The sequence below is a fragment of the Heloderma suspectum genome, chromosome 4 (genome assembly GCF_057233095.1).
Source record: "Heloderma suspectum isolate Gila_16-S chromosome 4, 16-S_ref, whole genome shotgun sequence".
Classification (NCBI taxonomy): Eukaryota; Metazoa; Chordata; class Lepidosauria; order Squamata; family Helodermatidae; genus Heloderma; species Heloderma suspectum.
Genome location: NC_139461.1, coordinates 271,922,070 through 271,945,628, shown reverse-complemented (window position 1 = coordinate 271,945,628; position 23,559 = coordinate 271,922,070). Strand labels below are relative to the sequence as shown.

Here is a 23,559-nt window from a genome sequence, read left to right as displayed (position 1 = left end):
CTCTGGAACTCTGCATTCATTTGGATATATCTTCCCCTTTCTCCCTTGCTTTTTGCTTCCCTTCTTTCCTCAGCTACTTGTAAAGCCTCATCAGACAGCCACTTGGCTTTCTTGCATTTCTTTTTCTTTGGGATGGATTTCATTGCTGCCTCCTGAACAGTGTTACGGACCTCCGTCCATAGTTCCTCAGGCACTCTGTCTATCAGGTCTAATCCCTGAAATCTATTCCTCACCTCCACTGTATATTCATCAGGGATATGATTTAGGTCATACCTGAATGGTTTAGTGGTTTTTCCTACGTTCTTCAATTTAAGCCGAAATTTTGCAAGAAGCAGCTCATGATCTGAGCCACAGTCAGCTCCAGGTCTTGTTTTTACCGACTGTATGGAGCTTCTCCATCTTTGGCTGCAAAGGACATAATCAATCTGATTTCGATATTGACCATCTGGTGATATCCATGTGTAGAGTCGTCTCTTGTGCTGTTGGAAAAGAGTGTTTGCTATGATCAGCGTGTTCTCTTGGCAAAACACTATTAGCTTTTGTCCTGCTTCATTTTGTACACCAAGGCCATGCCTGCCTGTTATCCCGGTGATTTCTTGACTTCCTACTTTAGCATTCCAATCCCCTATGATGAAGAGGACATCTTTGTTTGGTGTTAGTTCTAGAAGGTGTTGTAGGTCTTCATAGAACCGATCAACCTCAGCTTCTTCGGCATCAGTGGTTGGGACATAGACTTGAATTACTGTGATGCTGAATGGTTTGCCTTGGATTCGTACTGAGATCATTCTATCATTTTTAAGATTGTACCCCAGTACTGCTTTTCCCACTCTTTTGTTGACTATGAGTGCTACTCCTTTTCTTCTAAGGGATTCTTGCCCACAATAGTAGATATGATGGTCACCTGAATTAAATTTGCCCGTGCCTGTCCATTTTAGTTCACTGATTCCCAAGATGTCGATGTTCAGTCTTGCCATCTCATGTTTGACCACCTCCAGCTTACCTTGATTCATTGATCTAACATTCCAGGTTCCTAAACAATATTGTTCTTTACAGCATCGGATTTTCTTTTCACCACCAGACACATCCACAGCTGAGTGTCCTTTTGGCTTTGGCCCAGCCGCTTCACTCTTTCTGGCGCTACTTGGAAATTCCCTCTGCTCTTCCCCAGTAGTATATTGGACACCTTCCGACCTGAGGGGCTCATCTTCCGGTGTCATCTCTTTTAGCCTTGTGATACGTTCCATGGGGTTTTCTTGGCAAGAATACTGGAGTGGGTTGCCATTTCCTTCTCCAGTGGACCACATTTTGTCAGAACTCTCCGCCATGACCTGTCCGTCTTGGGTGGCCCTGCACGGCATAGCTTATGGCTTCACTGAGTTACGCAAGCCCCTTCGCCACAACAAGGCAGTGATCCACGAAGGGGACTTCTGCTGTACCATTGTGAAACTTAGTAGACACTGCGTAGAAGATTCATCCTCTTTATACAGCCGCTATCATCAAAATATCTAATCACTAAAAAAGAAAAGAAAAAGACTTTTCTTTGCAACAGTTTTTTAAGTGGAGATGTATTAATGTCCTATATTGCAATACTTTACAATGAAAATTTTCTAGCAGAGTTCATATTAGAAGCATGTCTTTTCAAACCTAGTACAGTATTCAGTACCGCTTATATGAAATGTGCGTGCACATTTTATTTGCAATTTTTTCAAAGTATATGTAATGAAACGGTTATAGGTAGTCCATATCAAAGATGAATTGACTTGTGTGGTCTTTTTCTTCTTCTCCTTTTAACTAGGATCTCTGGCCTAGTTGTGTTTTTTAAGTTTTTACAAATGAAAGTGCTCCCCAGGGTATCTAACATAGATAAGTGATCTATGTTAAGTGATACCGAATGTGCTTCAAACCAAGGCCCACATTGCCCACCTTTTTTGCAAGAAACCCAGGAAGTGGCAGGTGCTATGTGATCTGTTGGAAATTGGCCGGTGGAGAAGGTTTATCGTCTATCCTCCCTGCTTCCCCAGAATGCATCTCACTTCCATTCTTGCTAATAAGGGACAGAACTATTCCAGTGCAGAGTGCCACAGTTTAAGAAGAATGTATGTAGATAAGTTGGAACAGGGAGAGCAACAAAGATGGTAAGAGGTACAAAAAACAAACTGTAATGAGAAAAAGTTGAAGGAACTGGGTGTGTTTAGCCTGGAGAAGTAAAGACTGAGGGGAGATATGACAGTGCTTTTCAATTACTTGAAGGGCTGCCAAATAGAAGAGGGTGAAGGATTGTTTTCTGCCACCCCAGAGGGCAGAAAAAATCTAATGGCCTTAAGTTATAGGTGGGTAGATTTGAGCTGAGCATTAGGAGAAACACCTGAACAGTAAGAGCAATGCAGGAGTGGAACCAATTGCTTACTGGGATGGTGGGTTTTCCCTCATTGGAAGTTTTCAAGTAGGGTGTGGACGCCCATCTGTCGGGAATCCTCTAGCTCTGGATTTTCTGCATTAGACTAGGTGAGCTGCAAGGCCCCTCCAGTTCAGATTCTGTGATCATAAAAAAGATGTCTCTTGTGATGCAGTAGTACAAAACTCAACAAAACAGGATATGGACACTATTGATGTTACATACAGATTCCGTAAGTCGACCCACTAATCGCATCTGGTCCTGCTGAAATTATTCCATGGTATGACCATGGGGCAGTATCCAATACTTGTCGCACTGCTAGCACAAACCAGTGCTAACGCAATGTCTTTAGCACTTGCTAGGCCAAGAGAAAAAGTGGTGATGTGCCACCAAAAGCACTGATGATGTTGTGCTAGTGATAGTTTGCACTAGCACAATGTCATTAGTCCTAGCGCTGTGACATCATTAGATACTGCCCATGCAACACAACTCTGCATATGGAGCACCGCATAGATCTTCATAATTTTAAGGCAGGCCCTAAATAATTCACCCTTTTAATTCTAGCTTTCCTCTATGTTACCTAATTGTGTTTTGATTGTATTGCATCAGAACTTTCTGATACAGCAGAACACAACAAGTCAGGTCTTCTCAGATCACCTCCATTTACACTTTGGCTCTGCTGAAACCACTTCACATTCCTCTTACACAATACTGTGAAAATCATAAGACTGTAGGAAGAGTCATGTTGGATCTAAAGGCCTGTCTAGTCCAGCATTCTGTTCCCATAGTATCCAACTAGATGCCTGTGAGAAGCCCACAAGTAGGACAGGAATACAAAATCACTCTCCTGCTCATGTTCCCCAGCAACTGGTGTGCAGAGTCATACTGCCTCTGATACCGGAGGTAATATATAGCCATCATGACTATAGCCATTGGCCTGGTTTGCACATAACAGTAAGCTGTGATATGGTTTGTTGAAACGATCTTGTTATCGTGTCTGAACCTATCCCTGCAAACTAACCATAGTCTGTTAACCAACTATAACCCACAGATAGAACTCACAGTTTAAACCATGGTCTGTTGTGATTTCTGAAACCAAACCATGGCTTATCCCTGGCTTGTTTGCACTGTTGTCTACCCTGAAACAGAGGTGCCCAGCAAGAGCAGCCTGGAAATGAAAACACTCTGAAAGCAGGCAAAATGGGTGGGAGAGAAACAAACCAGAAATAGGAAAAGCAATTCACTATTTGTTTGCAAGACAATTCATGGTTAAAGCAGCAAACTATGTTCAAAATAAACCACGGCTTAGTGTCCTGTATGAAAACAGCCATTGATAGCCTTATTCTCCATTAATTTGTCTAATCCCCTTTTAAATCCATCCAAGTTGGTGGCCATCACTACATCTTGTGGTAGTTAATTCCGTAGGTTAACTATGTGCTGTGTGAAGAAGTACTTCCTTTTATCTGTCCTGGATCTTCCACTGCTTAGCTTCATTGGACACCCCCACACCACATACAACATGAGGCCTTGTGGCTCAGATAGGGGGTTTTATTGCCACTTTGGCACCACAAGGTGTTGGATCTGTGATGTTTTTATGCTGTTGACTGAAATTCATTCAAAATGAAATGTAATAGGCATGTCAAAATCATCAAGATACATTGCTCCAAATACAGATTTTTGTGCCATGTGGTGTCTTAAAGCACTGGGTGTCTTTGTTTTTATAAAGTACAATCAGCAGGAGGAGATGTAGGATAAGTTTAAAGAGTGAATTTGTATTTGAAAATAATGCAGGTCCACCCATGTGGATCCAGTCTTGAATGTTGCTGTGAATGGTCCATTTTCTGTGTTTCAGTGGTTGAGGGGCTAGCCTTACTTGACTTGGGCGTGTCTCCGTATTCTGGAGATGTCTTTCACGAAGTAAGTATACAGTACTTCATTTTTTGTTGCTCACATGGCCCTTAAGAGTAACAGGGCTGCAGTTTGCCCTTCCGTACCCTAGTCAGTATGATGTGCATGCCCTTGTCAGGCAGTTGCGTAGCTCACCGGAGGCCAGGAGTAATCATGGATCCCACAGCTTCAGTGTCAGGTACTGCGTGTACCAGCAGTGCGGTTGGAATATGGTCTCAGCGCAGGTGGATCTCTTCCTATGAACCATCATAACAGCACAGCTAATACAGAGTATTTATTGTACAGAAGCTAGATTCTCTCCCCCCCCCCAATTGAAAGCTTTTCTAAAATTCCCCCCACAGGTGATTGGTAGTGTCAGAACTGACTGTGCCAACAATATGTTGGCAGGCAGATGCATGCAGGTGCTTGGGTGCAGAAGCACGTGCTAAGCCTACCCCTCTGCATAGCAATCTGCGGACTGAGATCTTTGTCTTTTCCTGGAAAGATAGTTTTTCCCATCTAGAGCATCTGTCTTAGCTCAGTGTAAATTATATCTGAATTAGTGCTTCTGAGCATTCATTTTGTGCCATACTCTGAAAAGACAATGCAACATTTTTACACAGAGCCCAAAGTGTAGTATGTGTGTTTGTGTCTGTGTGTGTGTCACTTCCAGCAAATAGGATTTTTAAAAAATTCCAGGCTGTGAGTTGTGATCCGAAGACAGGTTGTCTGGATTAATTGTGTTTCTCTCCTTTATTTTTCTTAGACTCCACTAATGATATACCTCTTTCATTTCCTGATCGATTATGCTGAACTGGTATTTATGGTAAGTGTTGCTTTACTTTTCACCCACAGCATGATTGCCTTTCTTTCAGAATTTATTCCCTGATTTCTTGAATATGTAGAATACAGTTCCCTGAACAACGTAGCAGCAGGGGTGATTATGTGATGTGATTTTTAAAAGGCTCATAATAACTGCTGTGAAGGGTTCTTGTGATTGTTGCTCTCAAACAAATGGCTGCTATTCATAGGATTGTCAGGCAACAAATGGTTTACATCAGCCATTTCCACAACACATTCAGCTTTCCATGTCATTAGGAAATAGATTCTATGATCTGAGTCAGGCTGCAATTTTAAGCACTCTTAGCAATCCTGTGGCCCCTAGACAGTATCTGAGGGGCCAAGGATGCTGCAGGTCTCCTCATCCAAGGCTGGAAACAGAGCTCCCACCTTGGAGGAGGAGACCCACCTGTGCATCTCCACCCCCCCCACACACACACACCCTGGCTCCTTTCTTGCTGCTACAGAAAGCTCTGTGGTGTTGCAACCTCTGGAGAGGAGGAAATGGGTGTGTTGGGGGCAGGCCAGGGGGCAGGGAGTAGAGGGGCTGTGGTTTGGCTGGATCCAAAGCCCTCTGAGCTCCTGTCCCCACCCCCAGCAAGAGGAGTGAGTAGTTTCAGTTCATTTCCTGGCATCTCAACCTTGGCTCAGTCTGGACGATGCTTTCCATTATCTGTTTCCTATGCACCCTGGGAGAATGAAATCATTCCTCTCTGTCTCACACCTGAAACCCCTGGATGAACACTCGTGAGTGTCGTCTAGGAATTAGATGCATGTGCATAAAATCCAGTGGACCCAGATGTCACAGTTGATTTGGGAATGGACTGTACATTTTGGGCCTACATGCATTGAATTTTACATGTGTACCCCCTATTTAAACATGGTGTCCACATATAGACATAGTGTTATGTGTGTGCTGGAAGTAGAGCAGGCATGCCAGATGAACGGAATAAGAAGGCACCATCTCCCTCTCCCTCCACAGGTAGTCAACAGATAAGGGATCGTATTGTCCCAGCCCGGACCCTTATGAATGGGTGAACATGTGTTCAGATTGTGAGTTGAACTGGTTACAACCTGAACACTTATTGAACATTTCTCAAGACTTGAATGAACATGGACATTTGGGTTCTGTAATAAATTTTTTTGTGGCAATAATATTTGATTTGGTTCAGTGAATCACCCTAAAAGCCTCTTAACTCATGAATAATTACATATTGATCTGCCTTTTTGCACCTGGTTTATGACAGTTCTGACTACTGTTGCTGAAGAAACCTATAGTCTGTTACGATGGTTGGAGAAAAAGGGAGAGCAACACTAAAAAACCCTCATAAGAACAAAGGGAGAGCCAAGACTTAAGCTGATGATTTTTTTGTGAACTGCCCAGAGAGCTTCGGCTATTGGGTGGTATAGAAATTAAATGAATAAGGGAGCAATTCTATGGCTGCTAGTCAGCGGCGAGATGGCCATAGGATATGTGGTTTTCTGGGAACCGACCTCGGAGCCCTTGCTCCAAGGTCGGTTCACAGAGAACCAACCTTCCCCACACTTCCGCGTTGCCTTGCAGGCAGCGTGGAATGACTCCACTCTCGGAAGAGGAGCACGGAGCGTCCAAAACGGGGCGTTCCAGGGGCCGTTCCAGGGAAGGGAAGGCGAAAATGCTGGTACGATACATCCTATGTACTGTCCAGCAGCCTCCTCCCCTGCTCTGCTAGACAGCCAAACAATCCACTCCGTGCTTTTCCTGCCCTGCATCGGATAGGCAGTCACCTCCGAGTTCAAAGGCGGATGCCTATTTCCATAGGATTTCACCCAAATGAAAGCAAGCAAGCAAGAGAAAATGATTACGCTTGAAAGTGGCTATTTATTTGTGAAGATTGTCCAACATGTTTTGACCAAGTGTCTTCCTCATGGCTACTAAAATAAATGCCATATATGGACATTAAGATAAATGCAAAGTGCTAAAACAAATCATAAATGTCTGCTTTCAGATAGACAATATGCATGATGTACAGTATAGCATAAAAAACTCAGAATGTTTACTGATCAACATTCATACTGCATCATATTGCTGATAACATCCAAATTTCAGAAACTTGGAATGATGGAGTGATAGGTTATTTGAACTTGGGATGTAGTTATTCTAGCATCGTTGCACTTCTGGCATTTCTCCATCTTGCTTCTCTGATCTGATGAGTTGTAGGTCTTTTTCTGTCTAAACATGCATAGGATTGCGCCCTAAGATGTTTATTTTATCGCTTGTGATTCTATTTAAGTGTTTTTAGGACTGAAGTGGTATTTGCCATGTGATAAGATTTACCATGTGGCAAACAAAAATTCCCGCTATCAGTACTAGTATATCCTGCGTTAAAAAAAGACGTGTCTGTAATGCTTCCCCCCTGCTTCATACAGACAAACTATCATGCTGCTGCTACAGTTACCATGCAACTAGCATGATTGTATGAATCACCTCTGAAATACAGTTTCTCCATTTCTTTGAAGTTAGGAGTGACTTGATAAACAAACTGAACTGTGCACTAGGGTTTCAAAATATTTAGTTTTCGAAGGGCATAATCCTATGTGTTGCCCCCTAGGTACTCGTAAGCCCCTGAACTTGGAGGCTTACGAATATCCTATGCAGAGAGGGAGGTGCCTCATGACTCCCGTGCTGCATTTTAGCTAGACGGTTGATTTCGCCTGTCTAGCAGAGGCTTCGGGGATGGGGAGGGAAGGAGGCTGGGGCGGCGATAGGAAAAGGCATAAGCCAGCTGCCCTGGCCTCTTCCCCTCCTCACCCCCAGGAATGCCTCCTTTTCCCCATCTCCGTGCTCGGATTGCCGAGCATGGAGAGGCAGCTGGAATGGTTCTCTCCATGCTGGCTATGAGGGGGAGCGGGTGGGGAGCGCCATTTCCTAGCTGCAAGCTTGGAGCCCTGTCTTTGAGCACAGAGCCAAGAAACCGAAAAAATCCTATGTCCCCCAGACGCTGGCTAGGGGACATAGGATTGCTCCCTCTGTCCTCCTATGGGAGTTTGATGAGCCAGTGGTAATCCATGCACCATATTTTAAAATTCCCATCTAGAAAAATCCTCTTTCAAGATGTTTTGACCCATAATGTTTGTAAACTGAATTGCTGCAAGTTGCCTCAGAATCTGATGTTAATTTAGAAAGTACATGTTGCATTGTGTCAGGGGTGCCTCTGAGCATAGGCAGTGGCAGAGTAGCTCAGATTCTGAAGAGGAACCGCAAAACATGGGGGAGGAACTTTCCCAGACTCTTCCAGGAGAGACAGACTCCTCAGGTTTCAATAGTCCAGCTGGACAGAAAGGGCCTCTCTTCATACTCCCCCGTGAGAGATAGCAAACAGGGAGAGGTGGGGCTTGGAGAGCCTGAATTCGTAGATGCCAGGTGCAGATGCAGAGCCAAGAGAGAGATGGCAGGGGTGGAGCTTAGGCAATCTGCCCAATTGGCCCGGCAGGAACAGCTACGCATAGAGACCTCACGGCATAGAGGGAGATTCCCCCCCACCTTAAGTTAGGAGAGCGTGCCCGCCTTTTCTCAAACGGTGGGCAACTTTCAACTTTCATAGCTTCCCTTTGAACTCCCTGAAGGCATTTCCTTTGTAGACTGTGAGTTACTGACAATTTGCATCTGTATGACCCATTGAAGTAAAAGGATTAAAGAGCTGTGGATAGAAGCCTCTTGTCTGTGTTTTGATTTGGCTATTTGAAGTTCAGCAGGGACAAAAAGGGAACCCTGACACATTGTGATATTTAATGTTTTCAACTGTTTTTCATTATTTGGGGTGATCCTTTCTTCAGATAACAGATATCTTGACTGCTGTAGCCCTATATTTGGCCATTCAGGATTATAACAAAGTTCTGGTGAGTAAACAGGTGTTATTTTTGGTTCAGCTTTTATTCACATTGCTTACAGTGCATTTGCTGCGTGCTGCCTTCTCTTTCCCTGCTTCCATTTTTAATAAGCATTTTCTGGTGTGGTATTTTACATCTTGTGTTATCCCACTTGTTGTGTGGCATCATTTGCTCATCTCCCTTGGATGAAAACCTGCTTTCCCCCAAATTAAAATCTACTACTGTACTCCTTCACAGTAGTTATGTTATTTTATGTTCACGCATTACTGGAGGCAGTATCCAACCGTGTCATTCTGCTAACATAAATGACATTGTGCTAGTGGAAACTAGGTTCTGAACTATGCGCAAGAGGAGAATCCAAGTGAAGTTATGTTTGTGTAAGCGTGGTTCCACAAGAGCAGTTGCGTAAGCAGTTCTGCATTATGCTTGTGTAACTCATTGTGCAACTGAGCCTCTTGCACAACAGAAAGTTTTGACAGAGTACTAGTACTGTTTGAGTTTACGGAATGACATCGTTGGATACTGCCCCGAAACCACTCAGTATCACATGCAAAAAACCCCCAGAGGGGCAAAATCATTAATTAGGGAAGACGGACACAATTGCTTCTGGTCATGGCCACCACATTTGACATGTCATTTCCTGAAATTTCACCCATATGTGTTTTTTGCAAGATGATGTTAGAGTGGGGAAATGAGCCTGTCTTGGAATAGATACTCCTGGTAATACTTGCACCCAGTTCCATAGATTTTTGGTGCAGACAGCATGACTCAAATCAAGATAGTTATGCATTAAATAGGTAGTGCAAATTAGGTCACATAACACTTGTTGCTTTTCTTGTCCTCTCACCGGGTATAAGTGAGGACTGATAATGCAAATGTGACCCAAGGGGAATTGGTTAGTATCTTCAGATGTTGTTGGACAATACATTTCCCCATGCTTCATTCCACTCACAATACTGTGTTAGCCTCTCCCGCTGACAGAATGACTTCCATCAGTGGAACAGGGGTGGGTCGGTGGGTGTGATTTTCCCCTCCCCTCTGCAGCCCTCTGTGTGCCCTCATAATCTACTCTGGAGCGAGCTTCTGGAACAGAGTTTGGGGGGCAGGGGGAGCTGAAGTGGGGAAGAGAGAAGGGGAAGGTCCCATTGTGCAAGCAGAAATCCACTCATGTGATGCTGGATATTGCTCATAACTTTTAACCATTTTATTAATCAATTTCTGGCAGATCTTTGCAGTACAGGATTCTGATTAGCAACTAGATGGAGATAGATAATGCCCATTATCTTGATTAATCATTTTGCAATAATAGTAAGAGGAGAGATGTTGCAGTTTAACAAACTGTGTGTATTCATCCAATAAGTCTCCATATAAATTGTGGCTTGACCTCATTCAGTTTTGAAATTGGAAAGGAAACCACTGCAGATGTAATGCTTGTAAGTCAAGCTGTTTTGAAGCTCTGTTCTGAAAGGTCAGCATTGATTTAGCAAGGGAGTGTCAATCTTTTGTACAATTACATCAATATATTTCTAAACTGTCTTCAAATAAATTTGATGCAAATTTAGAAAAGCCTAGCATGGGTTGCAAATGTTCCTGTTGCACAAGTTGGTTCTGCCTTTGCAAAGGCGCTAAGCAGAAATGTAAGCAATGGGCTTATAAACGTGGGTTATAGTCCAAAGTAATATTATTTTCTGCAGGCACCATGATGACGAGCAGAGTAGCTGAACACATGCAGTGTTTTCTGACATATTATTTTTCTCCCATATCCAGTTTAAAAAGCAAAAACTGCTAATAGAACTGGATAAATATGCACCTGATGCGACTGAGCTTATCCGGACCCCCATGGAAATGTACTATATCCCTCTCAAGGTAGCACTGTTGTAAGTATTGCCTTCAGTGGACACAAGTCTTCTAATACACAGAATGTTTATTGTTAGCATTTATATTGGCTTGGATCCAGAGAAGTACAAGAGGAGTTCTGTTCACACAGCAGGGCTTTCCTGCCTCTTCCTTCCTGCTGCATCCCTTTACCCCCATGCACTCTCTCCCATAAAGCTGCTGGAAGAACAGCATGGAATGCAGCTTGGAGAGCTACAGTTTCAAGTGGGAATTGCTGGACATTGGGGCCCCTCATTGCACAAATGGAAGTGGCTTAGGGGGATAAGCACATTGTTGTTTTTTAATCCTCACACTGTAAAGGTTGCTCTTGCACAAAATCTCTGCACAATTCATCTGACATTTGGTAGGCTTCATCCCCTCAGTAGGGACAGCTATGCCTGCAAATTTCATTCAGTTCTACTTAGAAATAAAATGTCATAGGCAGTTCCCTTAAAATAAAACACATCAAAATTTAAAGACTACTTGCACAAGAAACCCTGCACCAATTTGTCTGATATTTGTCAGGCTCCGTTCTTTCTGAAGGGGTTGCTATGCCTGGCAAATCCATCCACTTCTGTAAAACAAAACAGAAACAGCAATGAAAAGTTATAGCCATTTGTTTATTTTCCAATGATAGTATGTGTTTAAGTCTCATACAACACACACCAAAAAGAACACAGATGGAAATAAATTATAGTAGAGAGGCTTGGCACACACAGAGATCAAAACAGAGAACACTGAACTTAAATTTAAGCAGACATAGCAACCTGGTTTGCACGTAACGACAACTCAGAGTATGGGTTGAGTATGGGTTGTCGTTGAGTTGTGGGTTATTGTTACGTGTGAACCCTGCACTATAGTTTAACTATGGGTTGTTAACCACAAACAACTCAGGAAGAGAACCCATGGTTTGTTGTTGGGTTATGAAGTCTGCTTTGTTCATGGTTAACAACCTGAAGTTAAACCGTAGTTCCATTTTCCCTCCCCCAATTTTCCATTTTTCTTTTCCAACAGACATTCTGTGGCTACTGAGCATACTCATTCTTCATTGGGCTTTTTTGTGAGAGTTACCCTCTTGTTTTTTTAAAAAAATCTTTTTTATTTCTGCGAACTTCAGGATTCATAGTATAGTAGTCATAGAATAGTAGGGTTGGAAGGGGCCTATAAGACCGTTGAGTCCAACCCCCATATATCCCAATACCTCCCTCATTTCTCAGTGGCCCCATTTTGGCTCCACTCCTGTTAATTTGCTATTAGAGGTAGTAGATGGGGTCTTTAGCCCCGAAAGGCGCACTGTAAAGCAGTGCAATTCCATTATGGCCTTAATCAAGTAGGATATGAGAAAATGATAGAAGAAAGAAATAGCAAAAAGATAAAACTTAATATTTGTAATACATCAGTATAAAGACATCAGTCGAATCCCTTCAAGTGCACATTCTTTAGTTGTGTTACATATAATCCTTCTCCCCCCCCTTCTACCAATTACAAACCTATTTCACCACCACTCTTCCCTGAACCAAGACTTCTCTGCCCACCCTAACCCCATCTTTTGCCAAACCTATTTCCCATAAAAAGGGCATTTTCCCCAGTTACATCCTCCTCCTTCAGAATAAGTTTGAATTTTAAGTGTACTATTTCTCCTCTGGTATTTCCCGTTCCTCCTTTAGACTCTTGTAATTACCTTGTGCTGTGCTGGAAAATAAAGAGGTTTGTTTGCAAGGGCAATACTTAACTTGGCAGAATACCAAAGGTGCCATTTCTTAGATGACAAAGCATGCATAGCCTGGACATAAAAATGAGATGGCAGAATCATTATTGATTGACATTCTTTACTCTTTAGCTTGGTGCTTAATAGATTAACAGAAGCCAAAGAAAGATACATTTCTTCTCCAAGCAGTTTATAATCTAATTTTGATTGAGGAGAAGGAAAGTACTAATGGATGGTTGTGAGAAAATACAATTGCACATACTTAGGCTATGTATCAGCTGGGGATGAGAACTAAAGGGATAGTTAAGCCAAAGTCTTCATAGAAGAGGTAGGTTTAAGGAGAGATGTAAAGGAAGAGAGAGAAAGTTGGTGCCATGTAGGTGTTCTGGAACTTTGACTTTGGATGTCTATTCTTTTTCAGTTATCTCTTAAATCCATACACTGTGATGTCTTGTGTTGCAAAGTCCACGTGTGCCATCAACAATACTATCATCGCATTCTTCATTTTGGCAACAATAAAAGGTAATGCACTTGGGAAAATATACATACCTCTCTGCTTTGCTTTTTATAACACTTGAAAGATGTGCCACTTTAAACTCCGAAAATATAGGTAGGTTTGTAATGAGATGTCAGGCCAATCAGATCAGATAGGCTTGTGATTCTAAAACTACAGTCTAAAATGTGTGGCCACTTTTCAGGTGGTCCCTCAGATTATAGCTTAAATAATTGTGGGAAATGTTGAAGGCCTTTTCCAGACCTAGCAATACTTTGCCTTTCCCCATCACTATTACAGTTGCATTGAAGTTCAGTCACAATGGTAAGAAAAACTTGTGGTCCCAGAGAACAAACAAATCTGAACAATAGTGTACAATTCAACAAAGTCATCTGTCTGCATATGACCATTACATCTAATGCAGTAGAGTTTCTGCTCTCGGAATACCGGATGAACCTGAAGGTGACACTATTTTAAATATTCCTGTTAAAAACATTTCCTATAAGCAAGAACATCTGATATGTGTTAATATACAGACTTTCACTTTATCTATTTTGTTTGCACATGGGACATAAACAGCTTTAAAGATCTCCTTAAAAGTAATTCCATCTTTGAGTATTAATGTTATAGCTCAGAAGCCAGCTGATCATTTAAAAAATATAAATTGTGTTGATGCTTGTTATTTGCTGGAAGGGAAAGCAAGGTATTTTGTTTTTAATGATTTTTTAAAATAAAAATACTATCATTACAAAATAACCTTTTTGTTTGTCATGTGTTCAGCTGTTCTTATAGAATCATAGGGTTGGAAGGGGCCTACAAGACCATCGAGTCCAACCCCCTGCTCAGTGCAGGAAGCCTGATTCCCAGGCGGTCTCCCATCCAAGTACCACCAGGGCTGACCCTGCTTAGCTTCTGAGATCAGACGAGATCAGGCGCATCCAGCCCTTTGCTCTTGATGGATAACTCTTGATTTCAACTATAATCTGTTTAGTACTTTACACAAAGCCTTGGACATAATTAAGACTGAGGTCACATCCAGGCAGCTAGTCCACTTGCTCTCAGTTTGGAGCTGGTGTATTGAACTAGTGAGGCAAAACAGTGCAGCAGATGCCCTGAAAATTTGGGGACCTTTTTGTGTTATGACAGTGCCACTCCAGCCTTACTGAGGTTTACGGTGCTCCATACACGGTGGCCAAGGTTGTGGCCAGGGGGCTCCAACGTGTGCAAACCGTGAGGTTGGGTTTGCACAGAAAGTACATTGTCGCTATTCAAAACCACTGTCCAAAAACACCCTCAATTTGTATGTGCTTGTCCTAAGTATTAAGTGTTCTAAAATGCCAGGTTATACCTCCTATGTTGGCCAAAAGCAACCATTTTCAAAGCCCATTTGGATATGAAACTCCTTGCAATTACTAGCTGTGACATTGATTTTTCTTTTCTTGTTTTGCAGGCAGTGCCTTCCTCAGTGCTATATTTCTAGCCTTAGCAACATATCAGTCCCTGTACCCTCTCACCTTGTTTGCACCAGCCCTTTTGTATTTATTGCAGGTAAATACTCCGCAGGAGCAAAAGCTCCCTTTTGATATAGCCAGTTGCTACCAGCCATCAGTTAACAGATACTTTAGCAAACATGAATTGGTAGATACTGCAGTGGCAGGGCTGTTATCAATTTGCAAGACTCACTTGTGGGCATGTGCCTAGAATCAGAAAGCAACCTGCAAATTGCTCGCATATCATATTTGCTGAAACAAAGATGACATGCACTCTTTGTCTTTTGTGACCAACATCACTGAGCAAATTGTGAAAGTCCAAACTTTTGCCTATGGTGATCTAGCTCAAGTGAGGCAAGTTTTGATGACAGTAATTTCCCCTGAATCATCTAAGCCCAAAGAAACACTGTAGTTGGCAATGATTCTGTTTCTCTTGCCATTTTGTAGAAGAAGGCAAGTTGCGGTCATTGAAAGCATCTCATTTCTGCTTTTCTGAATGTTGGTTGATCTGTGTCCTTCAGGGAGTCAGATGCTTATGGAACCTTTAATTATTCATATATACGCATAGCTCTGTAGGACAGAGCAACTTAGATGGTCAGAGGGCAGAAGATGCTTTTCCAAGATCGGGGGCTTGTTATGAAAAATGTGAGAGCCCTTTGTTAGACCTGCAAGAGACTGGTGCATTCTATTATTATCGTATCATCCCCAGATGTTTAGGATGTCATATTGACATCTAGTATTGAAATACAAGTGCTTTCTGTGTTGCAAACTCTGCTCCCAACAGGTATTTTTGAGGTCGGATGATTTTGGAGGATAAAACAGGGAGAGAGAACCTTGTACACTACCTGGAACTCCTTGGATGAAGGGTGGGAGAAAAGTGTAATAATAAAATAAAATAAAATGTTCCAGGTGAAACTGAAAGAAAGGGATGTTGTGGGGTATTCCTAGCTCAGAGGAAAAGGTTGGGGTGTCTCTGGTTTCCTGGTTGTTCCAGGAAATTTCTCCTTGTCCACTTGTGCATCCTGAGAGGACGCAGATTAATGTGGTTTATAGGCTCCCAGGGCAAGGGGTTAAAGTGGCATCATTGTAGCCACATTTTGGCATAGTGAGGCTCTTGCAAGGGAAGAGGAACAGGGGAGCAGAATACAGAAAGGGAGCAATAGTTGGTGCAAACAAAGAGTGGAAAGTGAAACTTCCTGAATCCCAGCAGCCTTCAGTGGATTCTAGCTCCCAGCCAATTCAGTGGTTATTGATGAGTAAGCCCCCAAACCGTGATTGGAGCTCCTGACATTTCCCCATTAAAGCTGCTGCAGGCGGGCTCTAATTTTGGAGGGGTGTGTGTGTTATTACAAGGAGCTCAAGGCAGCATACACAGTTCTCTCCCTATCCCCATTTGAAGCTAACAACAACCTTGTGAGGTAGCTTAGGAACTAGTGACAGCTTCAGGGGAAAGTTTTGATGGGGACAACAGTGCAGAAGAAAAGGATTAACTCCCCCCTCCCCCAGTGCCATAATGTGACCAGTGTGCCCGTCCACTTGGCTGATTTAAGTGGATGGGGAAAGTTGGAAGATCCAGTCACAGATCTCCCATGTCAGGTCTGTTTGGTCCCATTAATATCAGGACAAGCACTCATTCATACAGATTTCAAGCACGTTTCTGCTTATCCCGATATTAATGAAAATAAATAGGTGGCCCTAAGAAAACATTTAAAGATAGGTGATTGTACCCTTATTTGTAGTCCTGCTCTTGGGATTTGAAGGGGCACTAGAGAAAATATACTTACCCATAAATCGGTCTCTGCTGACATGCAAAGTTACCACTTCCAGGTGGTGATTGTTAAGTTTCAGCCACTCAGTTGTAGGTTTCTGTTGGTGTTTTTCCTCTATGTTTTTATAGTGATGATTGATCCTAATTCTGTTCTTTATTGCCTATTCTCAACAGTTCTATATAGAATGAGAATTTTATCAAAACAGATTTTCAAAAATAAATTCTCTCTTTTCCTGAAAATGGACCACTGGACTGGTAGTCTAAGGGCACAATCCTATGCACGTTTAGACAGAAAAAAGGCCTACAACTTCCAGCATTCCCCAGACAGCATGGCTGTCTGGGGAATGCTGGGAGTTGTCTAATGTGCATAGGATTGCGCCCTAAGGCTGCCATCTTAAGCATGCTTTCTTGGATGTTAGTTGATTTCAGGGGCACTTACCTCCTGAGTAAGCATGACTAGGATCAAGTTGTGTCTGCAGCTTTCTGACCAGAATAGTTTTGAGTTGTTGGTGTTGCTTTATATAATTGTGGTAACAGAGGTTCTGCAGTAGTTAAAACTGCTTGTTAAATCTAAATGAAGCTCCTGCTGTTACATTTGGGGAGGTGTTGCTTTATTTCTCCTCCCAATTGTGCAGTTAGCGTTTAATTCTTAAGCACAACATCTGTATGGCTATAGCACATTGGCTGGAGCTGTGAGACAATGTGGAATGTCTTCTGGCTAATAACAGGAGTTTCAAAAAGGCTTTTAATTGCACCAGAACGTCAGTTTGTTAGGAGAGGTTTTTGAATGAATGCTCCTCGGCATTCTCAAATTTATCCTGCCAGATTTTTATGTTCAGATTGTTGTGAGATAATTCAGAACATGTGCTTATGTTAGCAGAGGTAACATTTGTTGTGATGAATTTGCTTTTGTGGATATTGTATGCACATATGTTAACATTTGATAAGGTCTTACTAAAAATGTGGGACTAGCGCACAGTTGCACAGAGGGGTATCTGGATATCCGTAACAATTTCTGCTAGGTACCGTGTGTATATCCCACATGATGAATACATTACCTTATATTTTAGCTTTGCCCCCCAAAAAAAGAATCATTCCAGGTCAGGCCACTCCCTCAACAGTTGCACACTGCTGGTGATCTCAGGTCTTAAATTTGGGTTCTTTGCTGCTTCTGCTGTGTTTTCTCCCCCTGGACACTCTGGCTGGAAAATTCAAGGAGCACTAGGTAGAGCTTCAAATAAATAAAATGGCTTTTATATATACTTTCAAGCATCAAAAATGCTCCAAATACATTATCTTGTAATCCCTGTAAGGTGGTTCAGTATTATTGTTCCCCTATTACATCTGGGGAATTGAGGCTGAGAGAGCACATCTTTGCTAAGTCCAAAGGTGAGATTTGAACCAGCAACTTCCTGGTTCATAGCGCTGTCTCTTGGCCATTGTGCTACACCAGCTCACAGTTTTTCAGTATGCACCTGAAACTTATTCCTCCTGCCTTAATTAACAGTATGTTTTGCCTTCTCTTAACAATATCAGAAGGGGAGGGGTTAGTTCATGAAATTAAAAGCTTCTCAGGATTTTTGCTTAGCAATGAAATTGCATATTACCCTTTTATAAAACTTATTTTGTGGTTTTGTTTCCCCCTGTAGCGTCAGTTCATACCAGTGAAAATGAAAAGCAAAGACTTCTGGCTTTACACTGTGCAGTATGCAGGGTTGTATTTGGGAAGTCTGATAGTGATTATTTGCCTCTCATTCTTCCTCCTCAACTCTTGGGATTTTATTCCATCTGTTTATGGTTTCATGTAAGTAGAACTTGTTTCTGTGCACTAGATTCATCCATATATAAAACAATTGTCTCTTTCCCAAGTGGCATTCATAGCACAAAACCGAAAGGACAATTAAAATATAAATTCAAGCCCTCTACTCTTAGTAGATACCTGCTTTTGTCCAGTTTCTTGTTAATTAGGAATGATTTATTGCTGTGACTCTCTGGATGAATAGTACAACTTTATTTATCTGAATGGCTTGGAGGATGTTTTACGCATGCAGATAAGCAGAGGCTCAAATAAACTGGTGTACGAATTACCTAGAGCTGTATTGGCATTTTAAATGTGAATTTCATACAATGATATTCGGATAACAAATAGATACTTAGGGCTGAGGTTTCTAATGGAGATTCTGTGGATTGAGAGAAGCTGTATTCAGTGACTCAATAAGAGCAATTCAGGTAATAGAATAAGCTGCATATGAAAGATAAAGAACTACGTTTGGTAACTTTATAAAAAAAAAAGGATTCAATTGGCATCTGTAAGGGATGCTCGAGTTGTAGGATCTTTTGCTTATAGCAGAGGTGTGGGCTTCCGCAAGTTGGTGTCCTACAGATGTTTTGGTCTTCAACCCCCATGAGCTCCAGTGGTCAGAAATGTTAGGAGTTGTAGCCGCAAACATCAGGAAGGCACCAGGCTAGGGAAGGCTAGTCTACATGATTTGTTTGGAGCCTTTGAACTCTCAGGGTGCTTCCAGACATTGGTTTCTGCAGCACCGGTAGTGTCGAGACAGAAAGCAAAAAGATAGCCATTATCCCTTGGAGTTACAAACCACTCTTGCTAGTTTTCCATGATAGTTGCTGCAACAATCTGTATGGTTGGCACCTAGCTTGCAGGTAATCACAATCCCTGGAGAAAGCCAACATGTAAAACAGCCTTAGACGATGTGTGAGTTAGACATGACAAAATGTATTAAATGCTAACAACAAAGGTAATACAACAAGAAACTACAGATCTTGGTTCCATCAAAAATCTGGAGACAATAGTCACTTGTCACATCCCTTACGTAAACATTAAGTCCACTGTCACACATGTACAGGTGCTTTCCTTCTATTGGACAGAACATAAAGATTGCCCGTACATTAGGGGAAGGCATTTATCAGATGAAAAGAGTAGTAGCTGACCAGGCTGCTTGTCTTGGTGTAGTCGGTACTCATTACACTTCGTATCTCCTCCTGTAAATTAGTTTTGGATTCAGTTGTGTCCCCTCTTCAAATATCTGGCGTCACAGTGACCTAATTGGTTCTCTTTCATGGTGATTCTCTTTCTCAGCAAGTTTTAAGTTCTGTACCAGATGTAAACAGAAGCAAGATTGTTCTCATCTCATATTTTTTAATGTTGTTAACTACAATAAATAATTTGAAGATAGTTTTAAAGCTCCAGTCCCTATGTCCGCTACATGGATCCTAGTTTTACCTTGGTCATTCTGTAGTTTCTAAAATTTGATCAAATTGTAACCAAGTTATTTGCATCTGCTGTTTAAAACATTTTGAGTGCAAAATGTGGTAGAAGAAGCCCCACGGGATCTGAATATTCCAACCTGAAGTGTTATAAAGGCTGGGTACCAAAATGGAACTACATAAAAATTCCTGCCAACCTAGCAGTTCGAAAGCAAGAAATTGCAAGTAGATAAATAGGCACCGCTTCGGCGGGAAAGGTAACAGCGTTCCGTGCACCTCGGTGTTCAGTCATGCCGGCCACATGACCACGGAAGCGTCTTCGGACAGCGCTGGCTCTTCGGCTTAGAAACGGGGATGAGCACCGCACCCTAGAGTCGGACACGACTGGTTAGGGACACCTTTACCTTTTTTACCAAAATGGAACTACATAAATAAACTGTATTCCAAGTGCAATGTTCCATTTCTTGGTAATTTTTGAGGCTAACTTATTTTGACTACTTTATCAGTTCTGCATTCCATCACTCATCATCGTTGTTCACCTAACACAGGATAATGCTATTCCTAAGATTAGCTATTATGACCGATAGGTGTCACTATTTTCCCACAAGAATTAATTTGCATTTGACTTTGAATGCCTTAACAGAGACAGTTGCAAGAAAGTTAGCCTGACAAAATCTATTTGATCTGTATGTCTTTGTAATTAACGTATAGCTTTTTACTGTATGTGCTATGCTAATTATTTGTGAATCTGCTGTTACAGTACACTGTATAATAGATCATTCACATATAGATAATTCAGTAATAGAGATTTACTCTGTCAATTCCAGTCTTTCCGTCCCAGACCTGACACCCAACATTGGCCTCTTCTGGTACTTCTTTGCTGAAATGTTTGAGCACTTCAGCTTCTTTTTTGTGTGCGTCTTTCAGATCAATGTCTTCTTCTACACCATTCCTTTGGCAGTGAAACTAAAGTAAGTAAATCATTTTATTCTTGCTTTGCTTTGGGGAACCAGCCACATGTCTCTGCTGGCAGGGACTGCTAATTTTAATATCATTGTAATAAGTTTTTAAAGGTTATTAGTTCAGTTCAGATGCATTGCTTATAATCTTAGGGCATCACAGTGTGAAATGGGGGAAATGGACATTATATAACAAATAAAAAGAAACAAATTTAACATGGATCAGTAAACCCCCCCAACTTAGTTAAAAACAGGCAATTGGCCAAACAAAATAAAACTTATTACTAAATCAAACACTAACAGATATAAGCTCTGTTATATGAATTTCCAGTTTTGGTATTTATAGGCAACTTATTCCTAACCAAAGGTAAAACTTGCAAGGATAAAGTCAAAATAATTGAAACACTCTAGCTTCTCCAATATAATATTTTACATTTGCCTTATAAGTCCCACTATGTCCAAGAGGCGGAGGGAGCAATCCTATGGCCTGTAGACAGAGTCTGGGGGGCCACAGGATATTTTGGAAACCTGAATCTGAGGTCAGAGACAGCACTCCGACCTCAGACCCAGGAATCTGAGCTCGCCTCCCCCGCTCCCTTGCAGCTGGTGTGGAGAGAGACGTGCTGGCTGCCTCTCGAAGCTGGCAGAAGGGAAAGGGGGCATGCCAGTGAGCAGGGAGGGGACTGGGGTGAGGGGGCTGGCTTACGATGTATCCTCAGGCCTCCCCAGCCTCCTTCCTTCCCATTCCGACGTGCCCCAGTGACATGGGTGAAAAAGCTCATCTAGATAAATTACAGAGCGGGAGGAGCCCGGAGATGTAGATCGCCTCCACCCACTCTGCATTGCATGGCTGTAAGCCTCCGAACGTGGAGGCTTATGGCCATCCCAGTATGATTGCACCCTAAGTAGCCACTCTTCCCAATATCTTTAAACCCTTGTTAAAAAGCAAAAAATCTCAGTTCATGTCTGCACAATCAGAGTATTCCAAGTGTTTGAACCCTGCCCATTGTTGCTTATCTTGGATAATTCACAGGTTGTGTATTTCTCTATGGAAATGTAAGCTCCATGCACTAGTTTCATGTTGTTTACATCTAAACTGTGAGCCAAGACAGGGGTTGCTGAATCTCGTTTAATACTTCAAAATCTGATTAACTTTGGACATATAAATAAATCAGAAGAAATTCAAGAAAGAGGTAATTTCATGTAGATAAAAGAAGATAATATTTGCAAGAGTACTTAGGTTTTCTTGATAGTTTTACATTCTCAGGTTGATAAAGGGCAATTGGTTTGCTTGTCTTTGTGGATCATATACTTTCTCTCCCTCTCTCTCTTCCTCATTTTAATTTCTTTACCCAGTCTCTTAAAAAGAAGTGCTGTAATGTGGCGTAGTTAATCATTGTATGTAATGTGCTGCAGCTATGAAGCTGTCTACTGTAAGGATGTCAAGAATATTAAGAACACCCATCTCCCTGGTCACACAGCACAAGGAAAAAGTAATGAGAGTCAAAATAACCATGAAAGTGGCTTTAAGTTAAGCATTGGATGTTGGGGTGAGGGACTCCTTCCTCACTGGAAAAGAACAGGAGCATCTGTGTAGGAAGACCATGGAATCTTCTTCCTTTGCAGTTCTCAAGACAAGGCTAGATAACATGAGTCATCAATGCTTTGGCTGTGCAGCATCTGCCTCCATGCTAGGGACTGAACAAGACTTTGAAGTACTTTTCCTGTCTTAATTCCTGCCTTCCCAAAGAAGAACATGCTTTCAGCCTCATGCAATAAGGTCTAGGAGATGTTGTTATTATTATTATTATTATTAAATTTATTAATTGCCCATCTGGCTGGTCACCCAGCCACTCTGGGCGATGTACAACATATAATAAAACAGTTTAAAACAGTAAAATTCTACAATAAAAACATCTTGTAAAATACCCTAACCCACCCCAAATGCCTGCCTGAACAACCACATTTTTAATGCACGGCGGAAGCTCATTAAAGAGGGGGCATGGCGGAGTTCCCTAGGGAGGGAGTTCCACAGAGTGGGGGCCACCACAGAAAAGGCCCTCTCCCTCGTCCCCACCAGTCTAGCTATCCTGGCTGATGGGACAGAGAGAAGGCCATCCGAGGCTGATCTTGTTAAGCGGCCTGTCTGGTGTTGCTGGAGGCCCTCCTTAAGATAGGCTGGGCCGGAACCATATAGGGTTTTAAAGGTCAAAACCAACACCTTGAATTTGGCCCGGAAAACAACTGGTAACCAGTGCAACTCCTTCAGCACTGGAGTGATGTGATCTCGCCGGCGGCTGCCTTTAATCAGGCAAGCCGCCGCGTTCTGTACCAGCTGCAGCTTCCGAACCGTCTTCAAGGGTAACCCCATGTAGAGCGCATTACAGTAGTCTAAATGAGAGGAGACCAGGACATGTACTACCGATGGGAGCAGATGGTCAGGAAGGAAGGGGTGCAGCCACCATATCAGATGGAGTTGATACAGCGCTGTCCGGCTCACAGCAGACACCTGAGCCTCCATGGACAGCTGGGAGTCCAAAATGACCCCCAGGCTACAGACCTGGTCTTTCAAGGGTAGCCGTACCCCATTCAACACCAGATCAACATCCCCCAGCCTCCTCTTGTCTCCCACCAAAAGTACCTCGGTCTTGTCAGGGTTCAGCTTCAGCTTATTCCTCCCCATCCAGCCACTCACCGTCTCCAGACATTTGGACAGGGATTCTATGGCCAACCTTGGTGAAGGTTGGAATGAGAGGTAGAGCTGCGTGTCATCTACATATTGATGACACCACACCCCAAACCTCCTGATGATAGCCCCCAGCGGCTTCATATAGATGTTAAATAGCATCGGGGAGAGGATGGAACCCTGTGGCGCTCTACAAGTGAGTGGCCAAGGGTCCGAAACCTCCTCTCCCAGTGCTACCCTCTGGTACCTGCTGGAGAGGAAGGACCGGAACCACAGCAATACGGTGTCTCCAGTGCCCAAGCCCTCTGGGCGGTCCAGGAGGATACCGTGGTCAACGGTATCAAAAGCCGCTGAGAGGTC

At 42.5% G+C, this 23,559-nt stretch overlaps 1 protein-coding gene across 3 annotated transcripts in view; it reads left to right on the top strand.

Annotated features, from left to right (window-relative positions):
- Positions 1-23,559, top strand: part of PIGU (phosphatidylinositol glycan anchor biosynthesis class U) — a 42,948-nt gene that overhangs the window by 2,583 nt on the left and 16,806 nt on the right. Inside the window, exons 2-9 of one of the 3 annotated variants that reach the window (XM_084853883.1) lie at positions 4,248-4,312; positions 5,049-5,108; positions 8,939-9,001; positions 10,760-10,869; positions 12,997-13,097; positions 14,519-14,616; positions 17,976-18,130; positions 20,382-20,525. In XM_084853883.1, the coding sequence (XP_084710009.1) occupies positions 4,248-4,312; positions 5,049-5,108; positions 8,939-9,001; positions 10,760-10,869; positions 12,997-13,097; positions 14,519-14,616; positions 17,976-18,130; positions 20,382-20,525 (796 nt within the window). The remainder of the gene's footprint in view (positions 1-4,247; positions 4,313-5,048; positions 5,109-8,938; positions 9,002-10,759; positions 10,870-12,996; positions 13,098-14,518; positions 14,617-17,975; positions 18,131-20,381; positions 20,526-23,559) is intronic. The other 2 variants (XM_084853885.1, XM_084853886.1) reach the window with 2 other exon arrangements.